Source organism: Callithrix jacchus, chromosome 14 (genome assembly GCF_049354715.1).
Source record: "Callithrix jacchus isolate 240 chromosome 14, calJac240_pri, whole genome shotgun sequence".
Lineage (NCBI taxonomy): Eukaryota > Metazoa > Chordata > Mammalia > Primates > Cebidae > Callithrix > Callithrix jacchus.
In genome coordinates this window covers 60,164,712-60,192,507 of record NC_133515.1, presented here as the reverse complement: position 1 = coordinate 60,192,507, position 27,796 = coordinate 60,164,712, and the positions used below count along the sequence as shown (strand labels likewise).

At 37.8% G+C, this 27,796-nt stretch overlaps 1 protein-coding gene across 2 annotated transcripts; it reads left to right on the top strand.

The window, feature by feature from the left end:
* Positions 1 to 521: 521 nt before the first annotated feature.
* Positions 522 to 27,796, top strand: CIMIP6 (ciliary microtubule inner protein 6). Of its 2 annotated transcripts, XM_054244983.2 has the most exons (5): positions 522 to 622; positions 4,428 to 4,638; positions 13,377 to 13,530; positions 24,370 to 24,482; positions 25,563 to 27,796. In XM_054244983.2, exons 1-5 carry the CDS (start codon positions 597 to 599, stop codon positions 25,920 to 25,922), a joined length of 864 nt encoding a protein of 287 aa, XP_054100958.1. In that variant the 5' UTR covers positions 522 to 596; the 3' UTR covers positions 25,923 to 27,796. The 2 variants fall into 2 exon arrangements, with proteins under 2 accessions (XP_054100958.1, XP_078204562.1); XM_078348436.1 differs by lacking the exon at positions 4,428 to 4,638.

Genomic DNA, 27,796 nt, shown 5'->3' with positions numbered 1-27,796 from the left:
CCGGGGAAGGTTTTGTCAGAAATGGTGGAAAACAGTGACCACAAAGCTTTCTGGAGTAAAGGCTAGGCAGCTCAGGAGCAGCGAATCACAACTAGCACAGTATTTAATAATTCAAGGGAAAACAAGTTTCCTTCCCACCGGCCGGCACTTTTGCAGCCAGCTGGGGTGCCGTGGCAGCGCCTGGGCGACGACCTTCCTGGCTCTGGAGGGCGGGCGCGGCGGAGACGCGGGCAGCACTGCCCCGTGGCTCCGGAAACGGCCTCTCACCGGTCCTCAAGGACCGAATCCATCCTGATAAATACCCTCCTGGCCCTACACGGGAAGGGCAAGTTCAAACGCAAGGCCCTGAACCCGCACGTCTAGAGACCCCAGCCAGGCACCCCCGCCCTCCTCGCCGTGCAGTCGCGCACTGTGAACGACAGTCCAGCGCCAACCCGGCTTACTGCGCCTGCGCACTCCCGGGGCTCCCTTGAGCTCCTTTCCCCGGCCTCCGGCCCGTCGCTTAGCAACGCGCTAGTCACAGTCGCCGCGCTCTGCGCGGGCTGCGTCGCTGCCCTTCCCGGGAGGCTCCTCGCTGCCTGGTGCTGTAGAGGCCCATGGAGGGAAAGGAGGATAAGCATCAGTAAGTGCTGGGGTTTGGTGTCTTATTTTCCCTCCCCAAAACCATTTTCCTCCTTCACTGGGAGGTCGGGGTCCTCAGAATGGACAAGGCCAAGCTCAGACACTCCCCTTGCTGCCTCTGATTGCCAGTTGGCTGAGCGCGTACAACAATAATTTTTAAAACGCACCGTTTACTGAGCACATACTCTGTGTAGGGGACTTGACTTGCATTACCAGGTCTAAAATTCTTGAAGTCATCCACTCCTCACACTTATTAGCAGATGCTGTAGGCTTTACCTTTAAAATTATCCAGAACCTACCACTGTTCATCACTTTCAGTACTGTCCCCACCCTGTCCCAAGTACCAGTTTCTCTTGCCTGGATGCTGCAACCGCCCTGCAGCTGGTGGCTTTGCTTTTTCCTTCCCCTTCTGCAGCCTCCTCGACACAGCAGTCAGAGCGGTCCTCTTAAAGCCCAGGTTAGATCGCGGTCTCCATCGGACATCATAGGGTAAAAGCCCAAGCTCCTCCAATGGCCCCTTCCGTTTTATCTACAGCTTGCCTCCCTCTGACAGGACCCTGCTACAGCAAACAGGCCTTTCTGTTCTCATCTGCAGTGATTCAGACCAGCATCAGCAGCACCTGGGAACTTGTTAGGAATGCAATTTTGAGGACTTCCCCACCCCACAGACACACTGAATCAGAAACTCTATGGCTGGGGCTCAATGATCTGGTTTTAAGCAAGGCATCCAGTAGATTCTGAGGTACCTTAAAATTTGAGACTATTAATCAAGGCAGTACATACAGCTAGTTAGGAATGATGTGGAGCCAGGGATACCTTCTTCCAAAGCCTGTATTTTTGTCCCTAGAACAATGGTTCTCACACATTACCATGCATAAGAATCAGCTAAACAGCTGGTTAAAACACGTTCCTGGGAACCAGCCCGAGATTCTGATTTAGCTGGTTGAAATGGGGCCCATAAATTTGTATTTCTAACAAGGTCACAGTTGATGCCAATGCTGCTACTCTGGTGCCCATACTTTCAGAAGCACTGCACTAAGGATGGTTCTGCTGCGAGCTTTGGCAGTTACAGTTCACTTTACTGGAATGCTTTCCCCACAAATATCCACTTAGCTCTCTCCTCCCCTCTTTCTGTTTTCAATTGCCACCTTCACAGTGCAGCCTCCACCCTACTTAAAAATGCAAACCTACCTCCCACATACCTGCACTCCCTTTTCCCATTCCCTACTTGATTATTGTCCTTGGCATTTAACAGATGATGTAATTTACTTTTTCATCTACCTTTCCCCATTAGAATGTAAGCTCTGTGAGGGCAGGATTTTTTGTCTGTGCCAACAACAGCACCTGGCATGCAACTCAAATATCTGTTGAAACAATCAATTATTCAGTGTTATTCTCATATCACTCACAATAGGTATTATTGTTCCTATCATGCAAATGAGGAGAGCAAGGCTCAGATATTAAATGGCAGAACAGGGATTCCAGTCCCAGTCCGACTCACTTCAGAGCCCATCAGTGCTTTTATCTGGGCCTTTCTTCTGGCAAGAGATTGCTAGAGTCATATATTTCACGCTTATTTATCAACCCATAGGCACACACCACAAGTGCTTAATCAAGTGAATTTAACCCATAGGCACACAAGTGCTTAATCAAGTGAATTTATGTAAGCAAATAGCCCCAGTCCTTTTCTTCACCATAAGTGTATATTGTTGGGTGATAACCATGAGAAACAGGTGGAAAAACTGATACCCGAAGTCTACAATAATAAATTAATTGACCCCAAAGTCTCTACCTTTAAATGAATAGGTATATCTCCAGAAAGGTAATAAAAAAAGGTTTAGAAGCTCTTTACATTTTACCAGTAATCAGTTTTTCCAAATCCTTTGCAGAGAGGAATTTTTGTTGGGAAGCAGGGAACTAGAATCCAAGGATTCTGAATGTTGTTTTTATATGTATTGGAGGAGTGATTGAGGGTATTTAAACAAAGCTGGAGTAAACAATTCCAGGAGATTCACCAGAAATATGTATGTCTTACAATGGTAGTCCATTTACCTTTGATCAACAGGACAATTTTCCTGATGTTGGGTACACAGTGAATGAAACAATCTGCACCTTCATGGAACTTATTGACTAATAAAGGGTATTTGTAGTGCTTGGTAAAAACAAAAAACTAGGTACATAAAAATTATGGTGTCAATAAAAGAAATGAACAAAGTATTAAAATAGAGAATACATGCAGTGGGGGGAAGGCAATCTAGGAAAAGCTGCCAAGGAGATGGTTTTAAGCTGAGACCTAAATATCCTGAGCCAGCTGTTCTGGGAGCTGGGGAAGAGCTGTCCAGGCAGAGGAAACAGCATGTGCAAATGCCCTGAGGGAAAGAGGTTGGTGTGTTCCCGGAACTGACAGAAGGCAGTCTCATGGGAGAGTCTTGAGTGAGGTTGAAGAGATTCACTGGGGCAAGTCACACAGGACCTTAGAGCTATAATTAGAAGGCAGTATTTTATTACAAATGAATGGAAAGCTACTTGAGGGTTTTAACTAAAGAGTGATGTGGGCCAGGCATGGTGGCTCACTCCTGTAATCCCAGCACTTTGGGAGGCCGAGGCAGGCGGATCACAAGGTCAGGAGTTTGAGACCAGCCTGGCCAACATGGCAAAACCCTGTCTCTACTTAAAAAATATATATATACATATATATATATATATATGTATATATATAAATTAGCTGGGCATGGTGGTGCATGCCTGTAATCCCAGCTACTTGGGAAGCTGAGGCAGGAGAATCACTTAAACTCGACAAGTGGAGATTGCAGTGAGCTGAGATAGCGCCACTGTACTCCTGCCTGGGACAGAGCGAGACTCCATCTCAAAAAGAAAAAAAAATTACATGGTAGAAGAGATGGACCTGGCATTCGTTTGAAGGAAGGCAGGTGTTATACTTTAAGGGCTGTGTATAATGTTAAATGGTGCTACCTGCTTTCTCTGTGAATTTGGAATTTCATTGACTCACCTGCAGCGGGATCACAGCTTTGATTTTTAAAAGCTATGTAAAAAGTATTCAAATTCATATATTTCATTCTTTGCTTTTCAGGTATGTGAATTTTAAAAATATTGCCTTTTATAATTTCAATTTCTCCTTAATTGAAAGGAGAAAAATTTGATAAACTTTCTTCCTAAACATTAAAATTTTTTTTTAATTTTAGTAATTTTTACATTTGTATCAGTTTACTTACTAAAGGCAAAACATGAAGAGATTGACTTGATTTTGACTACCTACATAGTGTTCTTTTCTTGAAAAGATAAATAATGGTGCTCCTTTGGTAGCTTTAAGTTTGCCAGACAAGGTTTGAAAATTAACTAGTTTATCCATGTCCAGATAGCTGTTTACTAGGTAAAGAGGGGAATAAAGCCATTCTCTTGGTAATAAAACTTTTAAAGAAGATGAGTTAAGTATAGCAGGTAACTTATCCATACACAGGTAACTTATCCATACACATAAGTACTGCAAACATGATTTGGAAGCACAAATCCAATCACTACTCTTTCTTTACTCTAGCAAATGAGAGTTGGTACAGTGCACTGGTATATTATAATGAGTAATCATTACTAACTCAAATCCATTTATCACTTATATGATTTAGAATCAGAAAATGGCCTCCTAAATTTTAATAGCACAGACTCTTATAACTATTAATACAGCCTAAATTGTCTTGACTGATGTTTGTAATATATTTAAATCTTACGTAATTTTGACTCAATGTTGCAATGATTACTGGGGCAAATGATTTACTATTTATATTTTTCAGACAGCATAAAATAGAGGATGCTGCTATAGCATATGTAACTGAAAGTAAAGAAGAAATTAAACATGAAAACAACCCTGGACAAAGCATACAACATTCAAAACCACGTGTTGGAAGAGGACGTATCTATTATGCTAAATTCATTAACACAAATGCAAGAACATACAGTGAACCAGTTCCCTACATAGATCCAAAAAAAGGGCCAGAAATACAGGTTGGACAGATATTCATTGTATACAAATAGTGATTTAGATTCAGATGCTGTTTCACAGAATAATTTGGTCACAGACTATAAAGGATGAGACACATCTTAGTAGTACTTATCATAATCCAATAGTTAAAAGCAGTAAACTGGAACTATTCTGGCAGATGACTTTTACATATAAGCAATACAGACACAGGGAGGGAATCTAAATAATTATTTATCTAGAATGGGTCAGATTATTGCCATGAAGTAGTGCTTTGGGGTTGCTAAAGAAATTTCATGTATATATTGTATTTATGATATATATCCTAATATAAAAATATCCCATAATACTCAATAGTGCACATATCTTCTGTAAAATAATAACTATTTATTGAAAGCATATGAAGTTCTAACGAGCTAAGTGTTTTATATAAATTACATTCTTTCATCTCTACAACAATTTCTATGAAGTCTTATTGGATATAGTTTACAGAAAACACATACTCCGATGAGGTTAATTAACATATCTGAGGTTATGTAATAAGCAAATGTCACGGTCATAGTTCTGATCCAGAGCTGTTGGTTTAGCCAAACCACACTTCATTGACTATGCCATACTAAAAATCTTCCATTATCTTTTTTATAAAGTCAGGTTGGTTGAGGTACAATTTATTGTATTTGTTTCCTATTGCTGATATTACAAATTTTCACACACTTAAAAGCTGGTTAAAGCAGCACAAATTTATTTTCTAGCTCAAAATTCCAAGATCTGTCTCACTGGCTGTGGCCAGGCCTGGTTCTTTCTGTAGGCTCTAAGAGTGAATCGGCTTCCCTGCCTTTTCCAGCTTCTACAGGCTGCCCACATTCCTTGGCTTATGGCACCTTTTTCTTCAAAGCCAGCAACACAGCATCTTCAAATCTTTCTCTGACCCACTCTCCTGACTCTCTCTTATAAGGACCCTTGTGATTAGATTGGACCTACCCAGATAATTCAGGATAATCTCATCTCAAGTTACTTCATCACATCTGCAAAGTCCCTTTGCCATGCAAGGTAGCATTCACAGGTTTGGGGCTTAAAAGATGAACGTCTTTAGGGACAGAGGGAGCATTATTCTACTTACCCTTACACAGTAAATTAGTCACCCTCATAGTATATAATTCTCTGAATTTTGGCAAAAGTGTAGTCATGTTACTCCACCACAATCAAGCTATGAATCATTTCCAACACCCTCAAAAGTCCCCCTATGCCGTTTTGAGGTCATCCCCTTCCTCTACTCCAACAACCACTGATCTGCTTTCCATAGTTTTGCCTTTTTCAGAAAGTCATGTTAATGGGATTATACAGTATGTAGCCTACTGAACCCGTCTCAGAATAAAGCATTTGGGATTTGCCCATGTTGCTGCCGCATGTCACTAGTTCATTTCATTTTGTTGCTGCTGCATACATGCCATGTGACTTTGGGCAAGTCACTCTAAGCTTCAATTTCCTTATTTATATAATAAGGATAGTAATTGTCCCTCTCATAGGGTTTTTGTGAGAATTAAAATATTTTTGTCAGTTACTGTTTTAGACACTAGAGATACAGCAGTGAACAAAGCAAATGGGGGAAAAAGTCCTGTCCTTACATGGCTTACGTTTTAGGGAGGGAATAGATACAACAAGTAAGCTGTACTGAAATGTTACGTGGTATTAAGTGTGGCATGCAAGGCAGGATAAGGAATGCTGAGGCAGAGAGGCAATTTTAAATCGATGATCAGAGAAGGCTTCACTGAGTCACATTTGAGTGAAGACCTGAGGGAGAGTGAGGGAGTGAGCCTGCAGGAACGTGGCGGAAGAGCATTCATAATGCACAAAGGAAGCGCTCACTAAACATTAGCTCTTAGTGGCAGCAGAATCCTAGTCTACTGCTCTTTGCACAGTGACGGGGACTGAGGAGCCCATCATCTGCTGCTGAGAGCAGGATCCTATGAGAGAAGACCTAGCACAGTGCTGGGCCCAGCAAGTGTTCAACAGATGGGATTCAAAATATGCCATAGCAAAGGTAATGGCAATTTCTCATGTAGATTTGTTTCAGCATGATATTCAGAAAAGGCAGAAAAAGAAATGTGTACCATCTAAATGGTCTCAGACAACGGTGCCAGTGTCAGCCTCCTACTACTCCACTTCTTTCCTCATCTTCTGTGTGTGAGGTATAGCAGCGATTGAACACTGAGATGGAGACTGCTTTTTGTGAGCTCTCTTCATACTGATAACATCTGTTCTTGTCATAGACAGAATACCATGGCAGTGTGTGTGAATGTGAGATCTTCTCAGGGCAGGAATTCCTGTGGTTAAATGTTCTTTTAATTTCATGAGCTGAACGCTTATAAGGGCCATATTGAGGGTACTTCATTTTGTAAACTTGTTTCTGCTCTCATAGCAATTATTTCAGATTTTAAAGAAATCAGTTGTTATTGTTAAACCAGACCTACAGTGGAGAAATTAATTTGGTACCGAAATCCAGATTAGTAAAGTTCTTATATTTCTTACAAAGGCTCATGAATTACTCTGAGGTCTAGTTCAGGACTGAGTTTAAAACTGTTCACTGAACTCATCCTTACATTAGCGATACTAAGACAAAGAAGCTGGATGGAGAACAGAAATATGAAACATAAAAGTTTAAAAACTTAATCCCAACTAATTTTCTCTTTTCTTCCTACTCTATAGGTATATTGGGGGGGAAAAATGAACAAAGGTGTTAAGAGCTGCTATCAGCAAGACTAGGTGACAGAGCAGTAGTAGAATCATTATTCGTGCTGGACCTTTAAGTGATGGTGAAAGTGAGTTTGAGATGAAGTAAGAGCTCGGATAAGGGAAGCTGGCAGTGAATATGAATAAGGAGAGATACAGAGAAAGACTGAAAATACATCACTGAGTTACAAGTATGTCTGATTTGGGTGTGGCAGGAAGGAAATGTTTATATTTTTAAAACATTCTGGGCAACATGGTGATACCCTATCTATACAAAAATTGTTAAAAAAAAAATAGCTGGGTGCAATGGAGTGTGCCTGTGATCCCAGCTACTTGAGAGCCTGAGGCAGGAAGATCGCTTTCACCTGGGAAATCAAAGCTGCAGTGAGCTGTGTTTATGCCATTGCACTCCAGCCTGAGTGGCAGAGTGAGACCCTATCTGTGTAAGCCACTGTGCCCAGAAAGAAAATAGTCTGGGCACAGTGGCTCACACCTGTAATCACAACACTTTGGAAGGCCAAGGCAGGAGGATAACTTGAGTCCAGGAGTTCGAGACCTGCCTGGGCAACATAGTGAGACCTTGTCTCTACAAAAATAATAATAATAATAATAAATAGCCAGGTGTAGTGGCATGCCTCTGTAGCTCCAGCTATTTGGGAAGCTGAGGCAGTAGGATGGCTTGAGCTCAAAAGTTCAAGGCTATAGTGAACAATGATCATGCCACTGCATTACAGCCTGGGCAACAGAGCAAGACCCTATCTCTAAAAACAAATTTAAAAATAAAATAAAACACAGAAGCAATAATGAACCTTAAATATATTCATTTTCAAGTATTCAAGGACTAATAAAGAATGTATATTTCACATATTTGTAAACTGTTCCTTCGTTTAAGATGACAGGTTTCTTTTTAAAGGTTAGCTTGGTTAAGAAAAAAAACTGGTTGACAGTAATGCTGTCTTTACACTAAGAGTAAAGAAAATAAACTTGCCTAAATATTTTATATGACACCTGTTGTTTTCTGTGTTTTGCTAAGATCGTATCTTTAGGATGCAACACAAGATTGGTTGGTTTTAATTATTTACAAGATTTTTAAGATTTCATCCATTTCTACCTAGGAACATAAAATTGGGAATGCTAGAAAAGGTAAGAAGTTTTAGCTCAGTCACTTTCAAAGGAAACTGGTTTGATTGTCTTATATATTTAAATATTGGTACTTTTAAAGAGACTGTACTAGGTTGGTATTTTCGAAAGTTTATTTTTCAGAACACTGACCTTTGCCTACATGCTTAACAAAATAAATTTGCAAAGTCAAATATGTTTTGGAAAAGCTGTATTTTTATAAACCTTTCTCAGAGCTTCACAATTCACATTGGTATACAAAGGTTCTAAGAAGTCTTGTGATAAACTTATTTATCTTTGCTTTTCTATTTCCCGAAGTTATTTAACTGTAGACACCTCTTTTTAAAATTTTTATAACACCTATTAATATGCTAGAGAACTGGTGTTCCGGTTTAGGAATTTTTTATGTGGGGGTGGCATTATGAACTACTTAAAAAATGATTTTTTTCTTTTTTTCTTTTTCTTTTTTTTTTTTTAGCACGTATAGTATCTATAGCAAAAGAGAGAGGTACTGTGTAACCAATGTGACCTTAGCTGCCCTAGTGTTTGTGATAGTACTTCAATTTTTTAAAGCCACTGAGTTCTACCAACAAAATGCGATTGTTTATGTCTAGTTTTGTCAAAAGCCCACATTTCCTTGGGAAACCCCAAAGTATGATTTTATGTTCCACAGATGACCACCAGCAGCCATCTTGGCTTGGCCATTGTGGCTGTGGCTGTGGAGCTTGACTTACGACCTCTTTCATTGGCTTAATTGGTTTCTCTAGGATATTTCACTTGCTTTTACAACTTTTCTTCTGAGGATTCTCCCTTAATTTCCCAAAAAATGGAAAATAAGTAATCTTAACTAAAACATCTCTGAAAGTTTAGGAATACTAGGAGTATAACATAGAGACAGCCTTACACTGGCTTCCAAATGTGACTAAGGGACCCACATAGCCACATAGCCACAAGTGCAATAGCCATTGGCTTTCCCAGGGCTGCAGGTTAGAAGGAGCCCTGTCATCAGGAATCTCCAGGCACCTCCTGACCATGGAGCCCCTGGGGTTTCCTACCCATATCATCCTGGGGTAGGAAAGAAGACAGGCCTTATAATGGGAGGGAGAACTTGCAGGGTCCAAAGTTTGAGTTAGGCAAAAATCTCTATAATCTGCAAGATACAGCCTGTTCCCCAGAGCCCAGACAAAGCCATCACACAGGGCAACTTTTCCCATTTCTTATTTTGTCATAAATAACTCCGTGTTAACCCCAACAATCCAATGTAAGTGATGGTACACAGAACAGTAAATTTTTTGTTAGTCTTTCAGTGTTAGTCCCTTCAGTGTGAAATAAAGATTAAAAACAAGCCTCCATTTATCTCTTTCCTTCATCTCATAATCTTTTATGAGTAAATGCTTGGACCAAAAAGGCACACACATGTTGCATGGGCACATATGCACTTCCACTCTTCCAAGAGCAAACCAAACTTTTTAGCCCTAAGGAAGACTATCCGGAAACTCAAAAGATAACCTTTTTTTTTTTGGACTTTAGGATTCACTCAGCTAAAGTGAAGATGCATCCACTTTATAACACTCATCAGAACACTTTCACAAACTGCAGAGTCTTAAAATCACCAATCACATTTCAGGAAAAACTATTCTCCATTTCCTTTATATTTGTGAAACTAAGACCATTTTGGCAACTCAATTTAAAAGAAGTTTTCTCAAAAAATGAAATTATATCTCTGCTTTAAGTCTAGTTTTGCATTACACTTTTAAGAAAAAATTATAGCCAGACATAGGGGCTCATGCCCATCATCTGCTACTCAGGAGGCTAAGGTGGAAGGGTCACCTGAGTCCAGGAGTTTGAGGCTGCAGTGAGTTATGATGGCACCACTACACTCCAGCTTGGATGACAGAGTGAGGTGAGACCCTGTCTCAAAAAAATAAATTCATAATAATAATTAAAGTCTATCAGACATTTCCTTGTGGTTCACTTATCCCAGAGTCATTTTTCCAGTAACTTGGGTATTAGCAAAATAAGTTTTTGATCAACAAAAGTAGATGATATGAAGTGTATGTGTATGCTTTACAATCTTATCATAGAAGAACTTTCTCAGGATACTTACGGCTTTGGTTTGAATGTTTGTCCCCTCCAAACTCATGTCGAAATGTGATTTCCATTGTAACAGTATTAAGAGGTGGAACCCTTAAGAGGTGATTAGGTCATGAAAGCTCCACCCTCACAAGTGAAATTAATGCCATTATAAAAAGGCAAGTTCGGTCCCCTCTTGCCCTCTTTTTGCCCTTCTGCCTTCCACCATGTGAGGATGCAGTGTTTAAGGTGCCATCTTAGAATCATAATTACCAAACCTGCCAGTGCCTTGATCTTGGACTTCCCCGCCTCCAGAACTGTGAGCCAATACATTTCTGATCATTATAAATTATCCAGTCTAAGGTATTCTGTTATAGCAGCACAAAACTGACCAAGACAGGTTCTTAGAGCCTCTCTTTTCTCTTTGAGACCAAGTCTCACTCTATTGACAGGCTGGAGTACAGTGGTGTGATCTCTGCTTACTGCAACCTCCGCCTTCCAGGTTCAAGTGTCCTGCCTCAGCCTCCTGAATAGCTGGTATGACAGACAAGCACTACCATGCCCAGCTAACTGTTGTATTTTTAGTAGAAATGGGGTTTCACCATGTTGGCGAGGATGGTCTTGATCTCTTGACCTCATGATCTGCCCGCCTCGACCTCTCAAAGTGCTGGGATTACAAGGGTGAGCCACTGTACCTGACCTATTTTCACTTCATAAATAATTTAATTTGGTTGTGCTTAGCTGGTTTTACAGAAATTAGAGGTGTGCACAAAGACAGTTTGAATTGTGGCAGTGCAGCAGTCTGCTAGTGATATACCCTGGGGAAGTTACTTAATCTCCTGGCAGTTTCTCATCTGTAAAGTGGGTGTTCCTGCCTCATAGAGTTGTAATGAGAATAAGATAAGACCTTTACATTCTAGACCTTGGAGCATAAGAAGCACTATCATAATTGTGAAGTGGAGTGGAGGAGAGCTGCCAGAAGCAGGCGCTCTGACAACAGTAAGATGTGACTATTTTCAGCCAGATAGTGAGAAGACACCATCTGTTTAGTAATCTGTTCTAGAATTTTCCTAGGATCTACAACAAGTAGTCTTGATTTTTAAAATTCACCTTTCAGCTCATTCTGAAAAATGAAGCATTAGCCAATCTATTCTTCAAAATCCCCTAGTTCCTAAATTTCTGTGATCTCTGCAGAAATTATCCCTAGTTCCAATTACCCATTATTCCATTACTCCTGCTTACAATTTGTCATTGGCCTAAAAACTGGCACTCTTTTAAAGTGACAAAGTCCAACTGATGAGAGAAGTCCAACTCTCTCATCAGCTATTCAGGGCTTAGTTCTTTCTTTGGTACATGTTCATTTCATCTTTTTCAGGTTGACTGTAATCTTCCTTAACAAAGAACCTAAAGTTGAATAGTTCTAATTTCTTCTCTCCAAATTTTTAGCCAGAACATGAAAGATAACCTTTTTTGGACTGTAGGATTTCACTCAGCTATGAATAATTTTTTCTAGAAAACCTTATTTTTGCTATCTTTGACAATTTTATAAATTTATAACATTTTATCAATTTATAAATTTCTTCTAAGTTTCTTGACAATCTTCTAACAAGCTGACTCTATTAATTATTTTTTAAATCTTATGTGGTATATGTCTTTTATACATGCTGTCTTTTTCTAAACTAAGCTCATTTGAGAGCTGACTCCCTATGCAGCTACATGTTTTGTTTTTTTTTTTAAGAAACATCTCCCTTTTTGCATCAATGTAGCCTCAATTGTATTGATAGAATTTTACCTATTAGAATTGCATATTCATCCCCCTTGAATCATATTTTAGAAGTCTTTGGTTATGGAATCAAAGTTGATTTTTTTTAGAGGCAGACTTGCTTCCTTATAGCCCATGGTAAGTGTTTGGTTATACCAAAAATTACTTTCATACCCGAATTGTATTCCAGGAACTCCTATGTATCACAGGATTTCTCAACGGTTTTCTTACTACCACTTGATCAACCAGTTTTTAAATTTTTGATCAGAATTAAGCTGACTAACAGTTCCCCTCTCTACTCTTTCACCTTCCAAGAGAACAAATTGTCATACATGCTAATGAAGAATCTATCAGTTTTTCCTTTCTTGTGTACTTAGGTTTTAGTACCAAAATTCAGTAACAATGGAGAGACCTTCCCTTAGAAAAAAGTTTATCAAACTGAGTCATTAGTGAATTATAAATCAATGAGTTGCAGTCAGCAATGGGAAATGAAATAGGAAAACAGTAAAATAGAATAGAAAAATAGCTGAATGCACTGCATAGAGTAAGAAAAAGCATTTTGTGAAACTTTTGTTTGTTTTATGTATGTGTAGCATTGTGGGCTATTGTATGACATAAAATATATTTCATGGTGCAGGTTATGGACTAAAAACTCTGAAAACCACCATTTTTAGATGATGATACATTATTTGTATTGTCATAATGACAAGTATAGAACATAATTTTTAAGATCAAATCACATTTAATACATACATATGTACATACATAATAAAATTGTAGCACAAAACAAAAAACAGCTGTTTTGTTGATTTTTACCATTTCATCTATTGATAGAAGGAAGATAGTTTAAGAATTTAGCAGCTGTATTTAAGCTAAAAATATATGACAACTCATGTTTTTGGTGCCTTAAAAGAAATACATTTTTTTTGTGAAAAGATATTTCTAGATATCAGAACTCCATATTAGTACTAGGATATCCACTAACTTGTTAAAATGAATTACTGAATATCCATAGACATCAAGCAATACATAACAATGCCCTACAGTATCCAATTTTGTTTCCAATTATTTTCTATAAAGGGTGACTGGTGGCCACATGGTAAAGCCCTGGAACCTGTCTTCCTACCACCTTATGACCCTAAGAGCACCCAGAGGAGTGACTTCCAAAAACCAACATGTCCACTGGTTCTGCCAGTCAAACACAGCAAGATGCAAAAGCCTTCTTATGGAATAGGTAAGGTTTTACAGTGGTAAAAACCTTTTTTTTAATCTCAAGTTATTGCTATCAAAACTAAGATGTATTAGATGTGCCAACACCTCCTGAAAAAAATTACTTCCTTACAGAAATTGAAAATGTATACACAGCTAGTGCAGCCCTTGGAAAGTTTATTTCTTCCTAATCAACAGTTTGTCTCCAAACACAGTTAATATGAGATAATGAAAATTGTACTGATCATTCATAACACCAGCCTCAAAGTCAGAAACTCAGTAGTATTCTGCTCATTGTTGTTGTCGTCACCACATTTTAATAATTATAATAACCCTTGTCATTTCAAGGAAGTTAGGCTATTGATAAAGGGGGCTATTAAATAATCTGTAACAATGACCTGTCCTTTAGAAAGATAATAAAGTTTGCTTCTGATTCAGGACGGTAGACTGAGCACACACATCGAAATTCCCTGCCTTCTAAGACCCTAATACTGTGAATAGTAGCAAAGCAATAAACTCATAAGGGTGAAGAGAATAGAAGGAAGAACTTTCAAGAATGTAGGAAAGAGTAGAAGCCTACTGATAACTAAAAGAGAATGAAGAAGCAATACCTAGAAGGAGGTGCAGCAATCTAACTGGCCAAAGCCCTGACTGAGCTACATGTGAGGCCAGCAGGCATAGCGGAAGGCAAGAATAAAAGTGGGTAGGAGAGAGTCAGAGAGTTACTTCAAAGCCTGTCCCTTAAATAAAGGCTCCAGTCACGAGCATTCCACCCTTTCCCAACATGAAGACTACTAGAACCCAGTGTCTTAGCCAGATGTCAACTATCACACCAGTCTTTTTGGTCAGTCGAGCCAATACCCCCCATTCCGTTCTTAATTATGAATGGACAACCAAAGATTAGAATTATGCCAATTAAAAAAAAGATTTAGAGGATAAAGGCAAGAAAATATCACAGGGCATGAAACAACAAAACAAAAACTTAGAAAATGAAAAGAAAAGCAAAATAGAGGATCTGTTTGGGATATCCAACTTTTCTGGAGCTCCAGAAAAGAGTAAAAATGAAGGTAGATAATTAGCAAAACATAACATTTTTTGAGCACATGCTATTTGCAAGGCACTTTATGGAACTTCCTAAATATTAATTTATTTAATTCCCACATTAACTCTATGCAATATAATAATGTAGAAATACTATGAATATTCTTATTTTTTCAGATAATAAAGTGTAGAGAGGCAAAATTTTACCTCTACCCTCTTAGTGTTTTTGGCTGGTCTTGATAATTAAATGGACACAAACATCAATAGGAGAAAAGCATACAAATTTATGTAATACAAGCTTTATACAGAGGGGAAGCTTCATAAGGAAAGGAAGACCCAAAGACACAGAAAGAACACATACACTAAATTGGACAAAGAGTAGCGAATTGTAAAAATGGGACAAGGCAAAGGACTCTGGGCTAGGGTAACCGGGTAAAGAAGTGACTAGGAAGGTAAGGGTGAGTTTAACAAGGTTTGTTTATATAGATTTCCCCCCACCTCAAATTCCTGTTAGACATAGGAATTTCATCTCCTGCTTTTGAGAAAGAGAAGAAAGGTCAAAATGTTTTTCTTGTATCTGTGCCTCTAACTTGCATCAAGTGCCTTTAACTCAATATAGTCAATATGCCAGTAGCATTTTAGAGTGGCATGTTCTGGACTCCTTTGAAAGCAAGCATGTAGTTAAAATAACTTTTCCAAAGCTACACAGTGAATAATTGGTATTTGAACCCAGATAGCCTGACTCCGGTACATATACTCATAACCAGTACTATACAGTACTCTATACAACCTCTAAAATAATAAGAAAGTTTCCCTACATAAAATGCATTAAAAGGGTCTACTGAGTGCTTCTAAGTATGAAGGGGGAAAAGATACACACCCTACATATCATTACAAAATTGCAAAACAATAATCATAAGCAGAAGTTTCTAAAAGCTTCCATAAAGGGATAGAAAAATAAGTCACCATCTAAGAAGTATCAACATGCAGGCAGGCAGCACTGATGCAAGAGTGCAATGGAGTTAATGTGTTCAAAGTTCTCAGGGGAAATGCTTTTTGACCTAGAAATGGGAATTCATGTGGCATGGATACTAAACCTTTTTCTTTTAAAGGGGCACTGGGCATTAGACCCACTGAAAAGAAAATGACATCCTGGCACAACATTTGGCCCTTAAATAAACAAAATATATGTAATAATGTAATATTATGCATGCTGTTTAGTAGCGTTCAACTTTCAGGCTCAATCCATAGACACAAGTTTAAATATGGCTACAGAACAGAATATATATTAGCAGCTTTAATAAGAAACATACATAATTGACAGAAAATGAGAAGAAGAGAAGAAGGGTGCCAAAATCATTATTTACAATATAGGTAATCAAGAGATACTGTCCAATGGGGATGAAACAAGGAACAGAAGTTTGAGGTTAAAGGTCAAAGGAACCAGTCTAAAAACCAAATTTATCTCTCTAACCCTGGCTTCTTTACTGAGCTTCAAGTTCACATTCCAAACACCTACTTAACATCTCCTCTGGAATAGCTAGTCACCTTTTCAAACTTGATATGGCTGGAATAGAATGTTTCATTTCCCCCATCCAAACTTATCCCCCACAGGTCTTCTCCATCTCAGTGAATGCCACCTCCACTCTCCCACCAGGTGCTCAAGTTTTGATAAGCTAGAAGGCATTCTAAAACTCTCTCTTTTTGCTGCCCCCAGTACATTCAATCCATCAGCAAATCTTGACTCTCTCTAAAATAGACCCCAAATCTATTCCTTTCCATCTTCATTGTAACCAATGCAGTACAGCCGCTATTACCCTGCTTCCTTTCTTCCTCCTCCGTATATATTTTCTGCATCATTGTCAAAGGATCTTTTTAAAACACAAATGATATTTTTCTCCTTTAGGTTCTCCAGTTACTTCTCACTGTTCATAGAATAAATTTCAAATTCCTCACTGTGGCCCACCCAGCCCTTTTGATCTGTCAAATTCACCTATATTATCTTGTATTACTCATAATTTAGAGACAGAAAATGTAACTCAGACCAAGGAGGTAGAGACACTCTCTGAAAGTCAAGCTTGTTTCCAAACCAGAAAGCTTGTGTCTGTGCCCTTGTATTCCTGTAAATTAAAATCTGAGTAAGAAAAGAAAACAGTTGTTTCTATAAAACATTCAAAGTTGAATGTGCAGACTTGATAAAAGGTAATAAATTTCTAACTTTAAAAAATGCTCATTAGGTATAGGCAAAATAACTAAGAGGAGGTGGACTGAATTCTTTAAATCTTGAAGGATTCTGCACTCATTTTACTTGAAAGTTCTTTTTACGTTTGCATTCTGTGTGAAAGAAATAGAAACTGGAAATGATGCATTAGAAGCATGGTTTGTACAAGAGACACAAAGGTGAATTCCAATCAGTGGACACCTCCTCTTTTTTTTTTTTTTTTTTTTCTTTTCTTTTTTTGAGACGGAGTTTTGCTCGTTACCCAGGCTGGAGTGCAATGGCGCAATCTCGGCTCACTGCAACCTCTGCCTCCTGGGTTCAGGCAATTCTCCTGCCTCAGCCTCCTGAGTAGCTGGGATTTCAGACACCTCCTCAAAGTGGATTGGCATGCCAATAAAATTTGATGAACTGGTTAAAAAAATATGTAATATATAACGTCATATATATTATTTATAATGTTAGAACATTGTATATATATATTATATATCTGATATATAATATATATTTATATTTGAAATATATATCATATATATATTTTTTCTATATGGTATATGATTTTTTGCTTTAACTAACTTTCTTAGTAACCAACCACTCCTTTCCTTATAAGGAGCAGCTATGGTACATCTGCTACTCAGGTTGAAGGGATGTAGAAGAGTGGTGAAAAATGATACTTCCGCTACTCAAGTTGAAGGGACTTAGTAGAGTGGTGAAAGATGATATTGGAGAGATGGGCTTTGCTCTAGGTTGATAAGGCAGGGCTCAGTCATTTCATAAGGGATCCTCCAAAATCAGGGTCTGTAGATCTGGTCTGTTTATCTACTTAATTTGCACAGAGAGAAATCCTCCAAACCTCTGCCTAGGATAGAGGACAGAAAATCCATGAGTCCCTTAAGCAGTCCTCTGCAATGTCACCTTGTCCCCCTGCCCCATGCTCCCTGACTCAGAGGTATCTGATGCCTCCCTATTCTGGGGAATTCCTGGAATGCTGTGGCATGAATTGGCTTGATTTTTACCCCACCTCCTTCCCCAAAGCACTTAACTTTTAGTTTTCTGTAGTTTACTTGAATCTATTGCCACTTATCATCCATCTGTTTTCCAGCTTCCAAACTGGTTAACATCCACACTCCCATTTAGTTCTTTTTTTCCTTAAGTATGTAAGCCCTCTTAATTTCTGTAGTGTGATTGTATTGGGGCTTGGGAAGGAATGGGGGAAATGCATATTGAATTTGCCATGTTTAACTGGAAATCAAGTAACTTTGTCACCATCAACACTCCTTTTATAATTTAATATTGGTTCTGTATTAAACTTAGTATTGTGTGAGCCTGAACCCATTAAATTTAATCATTCTGTTTTCCTGAATTTATGAAGTGAGAATAGTAATTTCTACCTCGCAGGACTGTCGTGAGAAACAAATGAAATAACATGTAAAGTGCCTAACACAGTATTTGCTACATAGTAGACAATAAATAGTAACTGTTTCTATTATTAATTATTGCACTGTACTACCTTATGTGTTGAGTTGAAATTTAGCTTGAGACCTGGCATGGTTCTTTCTCTCTCTGTTCTTTTATTGGTATTTCTTTTTCTCTCTCTATTCTTTTATTGGTATTTCTCATTGCCAAGTTCATTATTGTATCCTAGGGTCTAATATGATGCACAGATTCAATAAATATAGTTAAATGATAATTACACATTCTTCAACAGATTAATTTAAAGTCAATGTAAAGTGACATATACTATAAAATATAGGCCTGCAATTTATTCATATTTTAGGTGGTATTCGGATATTAGATGAAAATGGTTTTTAAAAAAGAAAATATTTTAATGTAACATTTAAAAATATGTATATAATCTAGTCTATATGGGTCAAATTTTTACTGTAAGCATACAAACATAGAAAAATGTGCACATAAACATGCACAAATACCAATTAAAAGTCATCTCATAGTCATTCTGTTCCATCAGCCCACTTAATTACGCCCAGACTTTGGCATTTCAGCAATGTTATCTTGTGCTGACAATTCAAAGTGTCCTTTATGTCTTGTACCACACACAATTTCCTGGCTGCCATCCATGGCCAGTTAACAAATGGCTATGCTCTGTCATATCTGAGTCCCTGTAAGAGTAAGTGTGCACATTTGGTTTTATATAATAAAACTTTATAACTTGAAATGCCTAATCTAATTTGTGAAGAGGGTATTTCATGCTTAAATAAAATGTTTCTGTTTATCAACAGCTTGATATTTCAATGTTCTTTTGAATTGCAAATTCAGATATAGTGGTAAAATTAATTTTCTAAAATAGGTTTTAGTTTGTGTTGTTTCTTTTGTACCAAACTAAAAAAAGCAGGTTTTTTTTTTTGCTACAGTGATGTTTTTTCTTTTTACTATATTTTGAAAATCTATACTATTTTTATATTAATAATCTTTTTATATAAGATCAGAATACTATGGAGAAGAGTGGGATTTAAGAGAAAAATATTACCAATGAATGATCGTTAAGCAGACACAGAGTTAACAAAAGGACATTTCTCAAAGTAAAACTGCTAAGTTCTCACGAATATTAGAAGCAAATTGTATGTTTGAATAAATCCTGGCTTTGTTGATAAAATATAAATGGTTAGATAGCAACTTGTTTCAAAAATTCTAATTTTAATTAGATCAAGTTTCCAAGAAATAGAGTGGATTTCAAACATTCTTCATGGACTTTTGCCTTATTTTTTTTTGCAATTCTCATCTAACAAGGCTTCTTTCAAGTAATTACTTTGGGTACAATTTGAATTCTTAAGTAGAGTAACCACTAAGAATTTGAATATCTTCTTTGATGTTTTCATGTCTAGATATTCCTCACTATCGTGGGCTTCTGTAAAACTCTCATATGCTTGTATAAATGAACACAGTAGTTGTGTCTAATTTTAATAGGTATAATGTCTGAGTAATGAATTTCCCTCTATCATAACTCAGACTACTTTCTTTTCCCTTTATTTTCATGAAAAAAAGAATTATTTTAAAAGTTATTAATTGTGAGATTGTGGGGGGGTTTAGACTACTATTCAAAAGATACATTCTAATTGGTTTGACTTCCTTCTGAAATATTTGTTTCCATTATCTGCATAACTACCATCTCAAATTTAATTGCTTAAAACAATCATCTTATTGGCTTAATGTTCTGCGATCTAGGCTGAGTTCAGCTGGGTAGCTCTTGGTCGGGTCTTGGTGATGATTACTTGTGTGGCTGCATTCAGTTGGCAGGTGGACTGAGGACGGGACTCATTTGGGATGCAGAAATGACTGAGCCTCTGCTTCTCCATGTGATCACTCCACTTGGTTTCTCCGGCAGGGTAGCTGGACTTCTTACTCCCAAGAATGCAAAAGCAGAAGCTGTAATGCTTTCTTAAAGTTTATGGCTAGTACTGGCATAGTGTTACCTCCGTCATATCCTGTTCGTTAAAGCTAATCGTAACACCAGCCCACATTTAGGGGGAGGGGACTATACAAGGATTCGAATACTGCCAGGCCTGATTCATTGGGGCCACTAGTTTAACAGACTACCACAATACCCTTAAACAGTTATTTGAATCAGAGTTTAGAAGTAGCCAACTCTTCACCTTTCTTTGTCTGAAAATGTCTTTCAGTTGCCCTCTTTGATGAATGAAAGCATAGCTAAAAGTAGAACTTTGGGTCCATAATTATTTACCCTTTACATTTTGAAGATATTATTCCATTGTCTTCTGGATTCTATTGTTGTGTCAAGTCTGCAGGCAGTTCAGTTGTTAATAAACTGCTCTTGCTCCCAGGGTCATGCAAGTGCCTCCTTAAGTTTTGCATCCTTTGTGCCTCATTGCCTCATCTTTCTCCTGCCCCTGGTATTCTATGAGCTCTTTCAATCTGAGGTCTTCTATCTTTCTTTAATTCTTGGATATATATCATTATTTTATCAAATACTTCTTCCCTTCCACTATTTCTTCTTAGTTCTGGTGTTGATGCTTCCATCTTCCATGTCTCTGAGCTTTTCTTTAATATTTTTATCTCTTTATCTTTTCCTGCTGCCTTCTGGAACAGCATCTCAGTCTGATTTTCTTGTTCATGATTCTTGTTTAGACCACCTATTTTTTTGCTTCAGCTGTTGTATTTTTTTATTTCTAACATTTTATATGATTCCTTTTTATGACCTGTTCTTGTTCATATTAATAATACCTTCTCTGTATCTTTGAGGATATTTGTTATGCTTATTTTAAATCCTTGGTGTATTGGTTCTGACACTTCTGCTTCACACAGTGTATGTTTTAAATTTTTCTTTCTTTTATGGTCAAATTTATGCTAGATCATGTTTCCCTAGAGGAATCAGTAGCCCTGTGCAGGCAACAGCTGAAGACGAGGGTCCAGTTTGTGTGCCTCTCACTCAATTTAAGGAAAGAAAATGAGGCTCAGGCTGGAGAGCTTCTTAGACCACAAACCCTATTTTGACCATTGTTATTTGCAGTCACTCTACCAGGCTGGTCCTCTAGTCAGGAATCCACCCTACCACCCCTAAACTGTTTTTTAAAAGCCATCACTGAGAAAAGGCAGTATCCTGATGGTTTTAATTCACCAGCATTGACAGTTGCTGCGGGAATGTTGGAGGAAGATTGCCCAAGGGGGCAACACAGACTCATTTTCCTCAGCTCCTTATCCTGGAGGAACTTCTGTGCTTTTCTGATATTACTGTGTTTACAACAGATGGCTAGGCAGTTGCTACCAGTTTCTGTGGCCCTGGGCAAGCATAATCTTCCCAAGGCAATGTGAGGGAAAGTCAAAGGCAGATTTTAAAACTCTCCCCCAACCTATTCTCTCTTGGCTGCATCTGACCTTCCTACCCTCAAGCCCAAACTGCCACCAACCCTTTATACCAGTTCACTAAAGCCTTTGGGTTTCTCAGAGTTTTACTGAGAGTTCAGATTCCTGCTTCTTTCTCCTGCCATGGTTTCCCCTTTTGGCAAGATACAGAAAAGCTGACCCTTTGTTAACGTTGAAGACTACATAATGTGACCCTAGCATCCTAGAGACTTTATAAACACTGCCCTTAATTTTCACAATTCCAAAAGCAAATTATTATTTTCTTCATTTTAGAGAAGAGGAAATCAAATTTCAATGAAGTTCGGTGATTTTTTTTTTCAAAGTCACACAACTAGGAAATGTGGTAAAGCCAGAATTTGAAAACATTTCTATCTTATCCCCAAATCCATGCTTTGGATACTTCATTAACGCCACCTATTAATGCCTGCATTTAGAGCTACTACATTTTGTCTATCCATGAAGTTATGAAACTGTGTTCAAAAATACTCATGTTCTGTGAGCTGGACCATGGTATTCATCAAAAAACTGGTCATCTTTTCCCTCTTGGTAGAAAAAAATGTAAGTTATGGATAGAATTTTCTCGGTGTCATGCTTATTATATCTTTGCACTGTTTTCTGTGTGCTAGCAAGCCCTATAAGAAAGGTAATAATTAAGTAGAACATGAGTTTTGAGCAGTTGATTGCAATTAGAAATCAAGAAAATGTTAACATTTAACTTTTTTTAATACTGTTAACTGGGAAAAGATTGCCATTTTATATCATGTCATGTATAAGTATTTGAATACTCATCATTCTTGCTAATAAAATTAGTTTATAACAATGTCTGAATATCAAAGTGAATTCATTAATGCTTAATAAATGTAAATTTCCTAACAAATTTTTTCTATGCATTCTCCTAATTTAAAAGGTCTGATTTTTAAAAATTAAATTTTATTTTTTAATAATTAATATATGCTTATAGCACAAAATTCATATTGTACAAAAAGATATACAGTGAAAACTGAATCCTCTTCTCCCCACCTCTGTTCTCCAGTCCCCTAGTTCTCTTTCTCTACAATAACCACTGTTACCAGTTTCTTACATTAGCATTTCATAGATATATTAGGTGTACATAAACTCCTATGTACATATTTTTTAAGGGAGAAATTATTTTCCCTGATAGAATTTTACTTCACTAGACTTTTGTGATTGCAGGCAACAGTACTGAAAGTTGCTCTGATTCTTTAAATAACCTTCTCTGCAGCCAGATGTGGTGTCTCACACCTGTAATTTCAGCACTTTGGGAGGCTGAGGCGGTGGATCACCTAAGTCCAGGAGTTCGAGACCAGCCTGGCCAGCATGGTGAAACACTGTCTCTACTAAAAAGCAAAAATATAAAAATTAGCCTGGTGTGGTTGTGTGAGTCTGTAATCCCAGCTACTCAGGAGGCTGAGGCAGGAGAATCACTTGAACCCGGAAGGCAGAGGTTGCAGTAAGTAGAGATCGCACCACTGCACTCCAGCCTGGGTGACAGAGTGAGACTCTGTCTCAAAAAACAAACAAACCAAAAACCTTGTCTGCTGAAAATAAAACTAAACTGAGTTTTTAAAATTATTTAAGATGTTAAACATACATATATAATGAGGCGAATATAATGAACTCCTATATACTTATCACCCAGATTAAAAGATTATTTAAAAGTGATTTTTTTTTTTCTTGAAACAGAGTCTCACTCTTTTGCCAAGCTGGAGTGCAGTGGCGTGATCTCAGCTCACAGAAACCTCTGCCTCCAGGGTTCAAGCGATTGTCCTGCCTCGGCCTCCCAAGTAGTTGGGACTACAGGCATGTGCCATCACGCCCAGCTAATTTTTGTATTCTTAGTAGAGGTGGGGGGGTTTCACCATGTTGGCTAGGATGGTCTCGATCTCTTGACCTCGTGATCCGCCCTCCTTGTCCTTAAAAGTGATTTTTAAAGGATCTAATACTCTTACAAATTTTCAGAGCCTCTGTTATTGGGTGAAATGAAAAGAATTATGTTTTCAACTACAACCGTAGCAGCCCTTCCAACGTATTCCATTAGTGCTGGCTTTGCCCTGGAGTCTTCCAGTGTATTCCTGAAGTGCTGGCTTTGGCATAGAATTTCTAGTCCATGGCTGTAGCCACTTGGCCACAGCTATAGATACAACATAGAATTTCTCATAGTCTTTCTGGTAGTAAAAAGTTAACAAATGATAGTTATGCTTTCCCTAAAACTTACTGGTATCTGTGTAAAAAGCATAGTGGTACAGTCATGGCTCACTGCAGCCTTGAACTTTTGGGCTCAAGCAATACTCCCACCTTCTTCCAAATAGCTGGGATTATAGGCACATGCCATCATGCTTGGCTAATTTTTTGTAGAGTTGGGGTCTCACCATGTTCCCCAGGCTAGTCTCAAACTCCAGGATTCAAGCAATCCTCCTGCCTTGGCCTCTGAAGGCATGCTGGGATTACAGGCATGAGCCACAATGCCTGGCCATATTATTGTATTAATATTAATTTAATATTAGTTTTTTAAATTACTAATAATTCCACACATGGAGCTAATTTTGCTATTTTGATTTGGTTCTTTTCATGGAGAAAGAACGGTGAATCCATTCTATTTATTATTTAGATGTGTATGAATAATCTTGCATACTTAAAGAATTTAGTTTTGTCACCATATTTTATAAAGCATATTATTAATACTGATTATATTTCCATAAACAATTCTAATTTTTGTCCTGACTTCACCAAATCTTTTATTTTTAGTTCCACTTGTCTTTCCTGGTACATCAGAACTTCAAAACAATTTTATAGAATACATCTCTTTTATACATCAATATGATGCCAGGAAAACTCCGAATGAGCCTCTCTGGGGAAAGGTGAGACAATATTGATAATTAATTATTTAATATTTTAAGACAGAGTAGATTTGTACAAGAACTTTATACCTTTTCAAGTCATAATTATCTTTCTAAAAGTCTATTTAAACAAACTACTGTAGTTATTAATAGAATCTTAGTCACATGCCATGGTAAAATGTAAGGAATGAAATTATCCTGGTATGGTGATGCCACCTGTAGTCCCAGCTACTCAGGTGGGTGAGGGGGGAGGATTACTTGAGCCCAGGAGTTTAAGGCTGCACTGAGCCATAATTGCACTATTGTATTCCAGCCTGGGGGACACAATAAAACCTCATTTCAATCAATCAATAAAAACATAATAATTTGAACGAGTATTTGGAATTTGGTCTACTTACTGAAATAATTTGTGTAAAACAATGTCAAAACATGCTGGATACAGTGACTTGATGCCTGTAGCCCCGGCTACTCTGAAAGCTGAGGTAGGAGGATCATTTGACACCAGCAGTTTGAGGCCAGCCTGGGCAACATAACAAGTCCCCTTTTCTAATAATAATAATAATACATATGTGTGGCAGGGAGATGCATATAAGGTTTATAAAGCCAAATAGGAATGTAATTGTCAATTATTGGATTTTTTCCAACTATAGATGTTTGCTTTCATATTTCATTATTTCTTAGCTTTCCATTAGCACTAATAAACATTTGGGATGCAATCATAAATTCTTAGGTCTATGAACTGTACTTTTTGTTGGACCCATAGCAATCTTTAGAGCAAGAAATGAAATTTGATGTGAGTAGTCTTATGTAGTCCAAATGATAAAAAAGTTGGGAATGGAAGATAATGAGCTGCTGCTTCTTTGACTTTCTGCTTTTTTCCTTCCTGTTCATTTTCTGATGCACCCTATTTTATAATCTAAAAGGTTCACCCATATATGGTGGTGTCTAATTTGGAACTAAGGTGACACCAATGAAGAGGCAGAGAAGTGCGTGCCTGCATCAGTCACTAGGACTTGAGCTAACCCACAAACTCGTTCACAGCTGCATCTTCCAGCAATTTCTGTTCTCCCTGGTGAAAGTCAACTTTGTTTTCTTTTTTAGAGACATGGAGCTTTTGTGCAGAGAGAGATAAAACCAGGGAGTAGGCCGACAGTTCCTAAAGGAACAGAGGTATTACTGAATGCTCCAGGGTCACGTTCATCAGAACAGTCCAAAAAAACAGAGAAAGGAAGCTCAGCGGAAAGCAGAATGATCTCACCAGGTCTCTGCCGACAAAATTCCCAAGAGCTGTTAGAGACTAAAACTCACTTATCAGAAACAGACTTCAGACAGGCAGCCAAGGCATGCCCCAGCAGTCCTGAGAGCAGAGAAAAGACCACAGGCGCCACTCAAACAACTGAAGGAGATGCTCTTTTCACCAGGCACAAGGCTTTAAATCCAGCAATTAAAAAATCAGAATAAATTACCTTCTTCTGATAAAAGTATAATCCCCAGAATATAGGGGAATTTCGCAATCCTCATCTTGGCCCTCACATTTACCTTTTTTGTTATCAATAACCTGAGAACATACTATTTATGTAAATGAAAAAAGAGAAAAAAAGACAATTAGAATACAAACAAATGTTATTGATAAAAGTTGTCTCCATTAAGTGATTGAGACATTGTTTCCACATCACAGTCTTTATAAACACAACTTTGTTTTGCACAAAAGTTATGAACATAATTAACAAATATAACAAGACTTTTAGAAGAGAGGCCCTGTTAGAAGGTTGTGAGTGACAGCTTTAGAATCAAACAAACTGGAGATGGAATATTTGCTTCACTTTATTCCTTGAGCTGTGTGACCTTGGGTAAGTTACTTAACCTCTCTAGACTTCAGTTTTCTCAACTGTAAAATTGGGAAAATAGCAACTTCATAAGATTATTGAGCATGAGATTATGCATGTCGATCAATAGGTGGTCAATGTAATCATATCATCACTGCTACTATAATTCAATTTTCAATTTAAGGATAATGTTCTCCTACACATTTAAATTTTCCTCCTTATTCTTAAACTTAGAACTCTTCCATATATAATTAAGAGTGTGAAAATCTAAAAATATTTCTGCCAGTACAAGATGCACACATAGACGCAGACGCAGACACACACACACACACACACACACACACACACACAAACGCACTTAATCCAAAGGCATATGGGTACTTAGAATATTGAAGTATTTTCCAAATTGTTTTCTGTTTTACTCAGATCATTTCTAGTACCAACTCAACCTTTGCTTTTTGGATGAGTTTGGTAAGGATTCATTCCACTTTGCTTTTTGGATGAGTTTGGTAAGGATTTATTCCACTTTGCTTTTTAGATGAGTTTAGTAAGGATTAATTCCACTTTGCTTTTTGGGTGAGTTTGGTAAAGATTAATTCCGCTTCCAATTTTGTGTGTTCGGTGTGCCACATGGTATCTACTATATGATATGTTATAGTGCATACAATTGGAAGTAGGTGGAGTATTCCTGTACTATAAAGAGTATTTACAAATTTCCATGGAGAAATATCAGCTGCTCACTATTTTCAGTATTGAGAAGACTACAGCTATATCTTTATCACTTTATCCTCCACAAAGAAATTTTAATAAACTGCAAAAGAATAAATTTCATTATTATGTATTTTTATGTTGGGGACTTCTAGTTCTTATACATAATATAAAAATATTATATATTTTTGTGTTGCCACTTCTAGCTCTATATATCGCCAGTATATATCTTGGAGCTCTTTCCTTGTAGGCTATCTTGTTATTTTAATAGCTCCATAGTCTTCAATAGCAAAGGTACTGGAAAAATCAGAAAGCAAGTTTTGTTATGAGGGCAGGGAAGAGAGAGGTTGTTAGCATGTTTGGGAAAAGGTCTTAAAGTCTAGGGACTTGAATTTTTATACGCATTGGAACAGAAACGGAACATCATGTCCTCCAAAGGAGGAAGATAGAATTGAAACCTGCACAAAGGTAGAACTCTTGAATGGCTGGCCTGTCAGTACAAGGCAGACTCCACTCCTCTCATAATCGGAAGATAGCAAGGAAGTTTGCCTCTGCCTGGAGCTATAGATAGTATATAAACTCTGTGAAAAAGTAAAACCCCAAGTTTGTACCACACTCCAGTTAGGAATACGAATTTACATGCAAGTGTTCTCTTAGGACACAAAATTATATATATTACAAAAAAATCCACTAGTGATACTGCTGAAGTGCCTCACAAAAGCAAATGCAAAACCCCCTGGAGAGACGTTTCATGATCAACACAAAAAAGGAATCCCTGCTAAAGATAGTCACACACAAAAA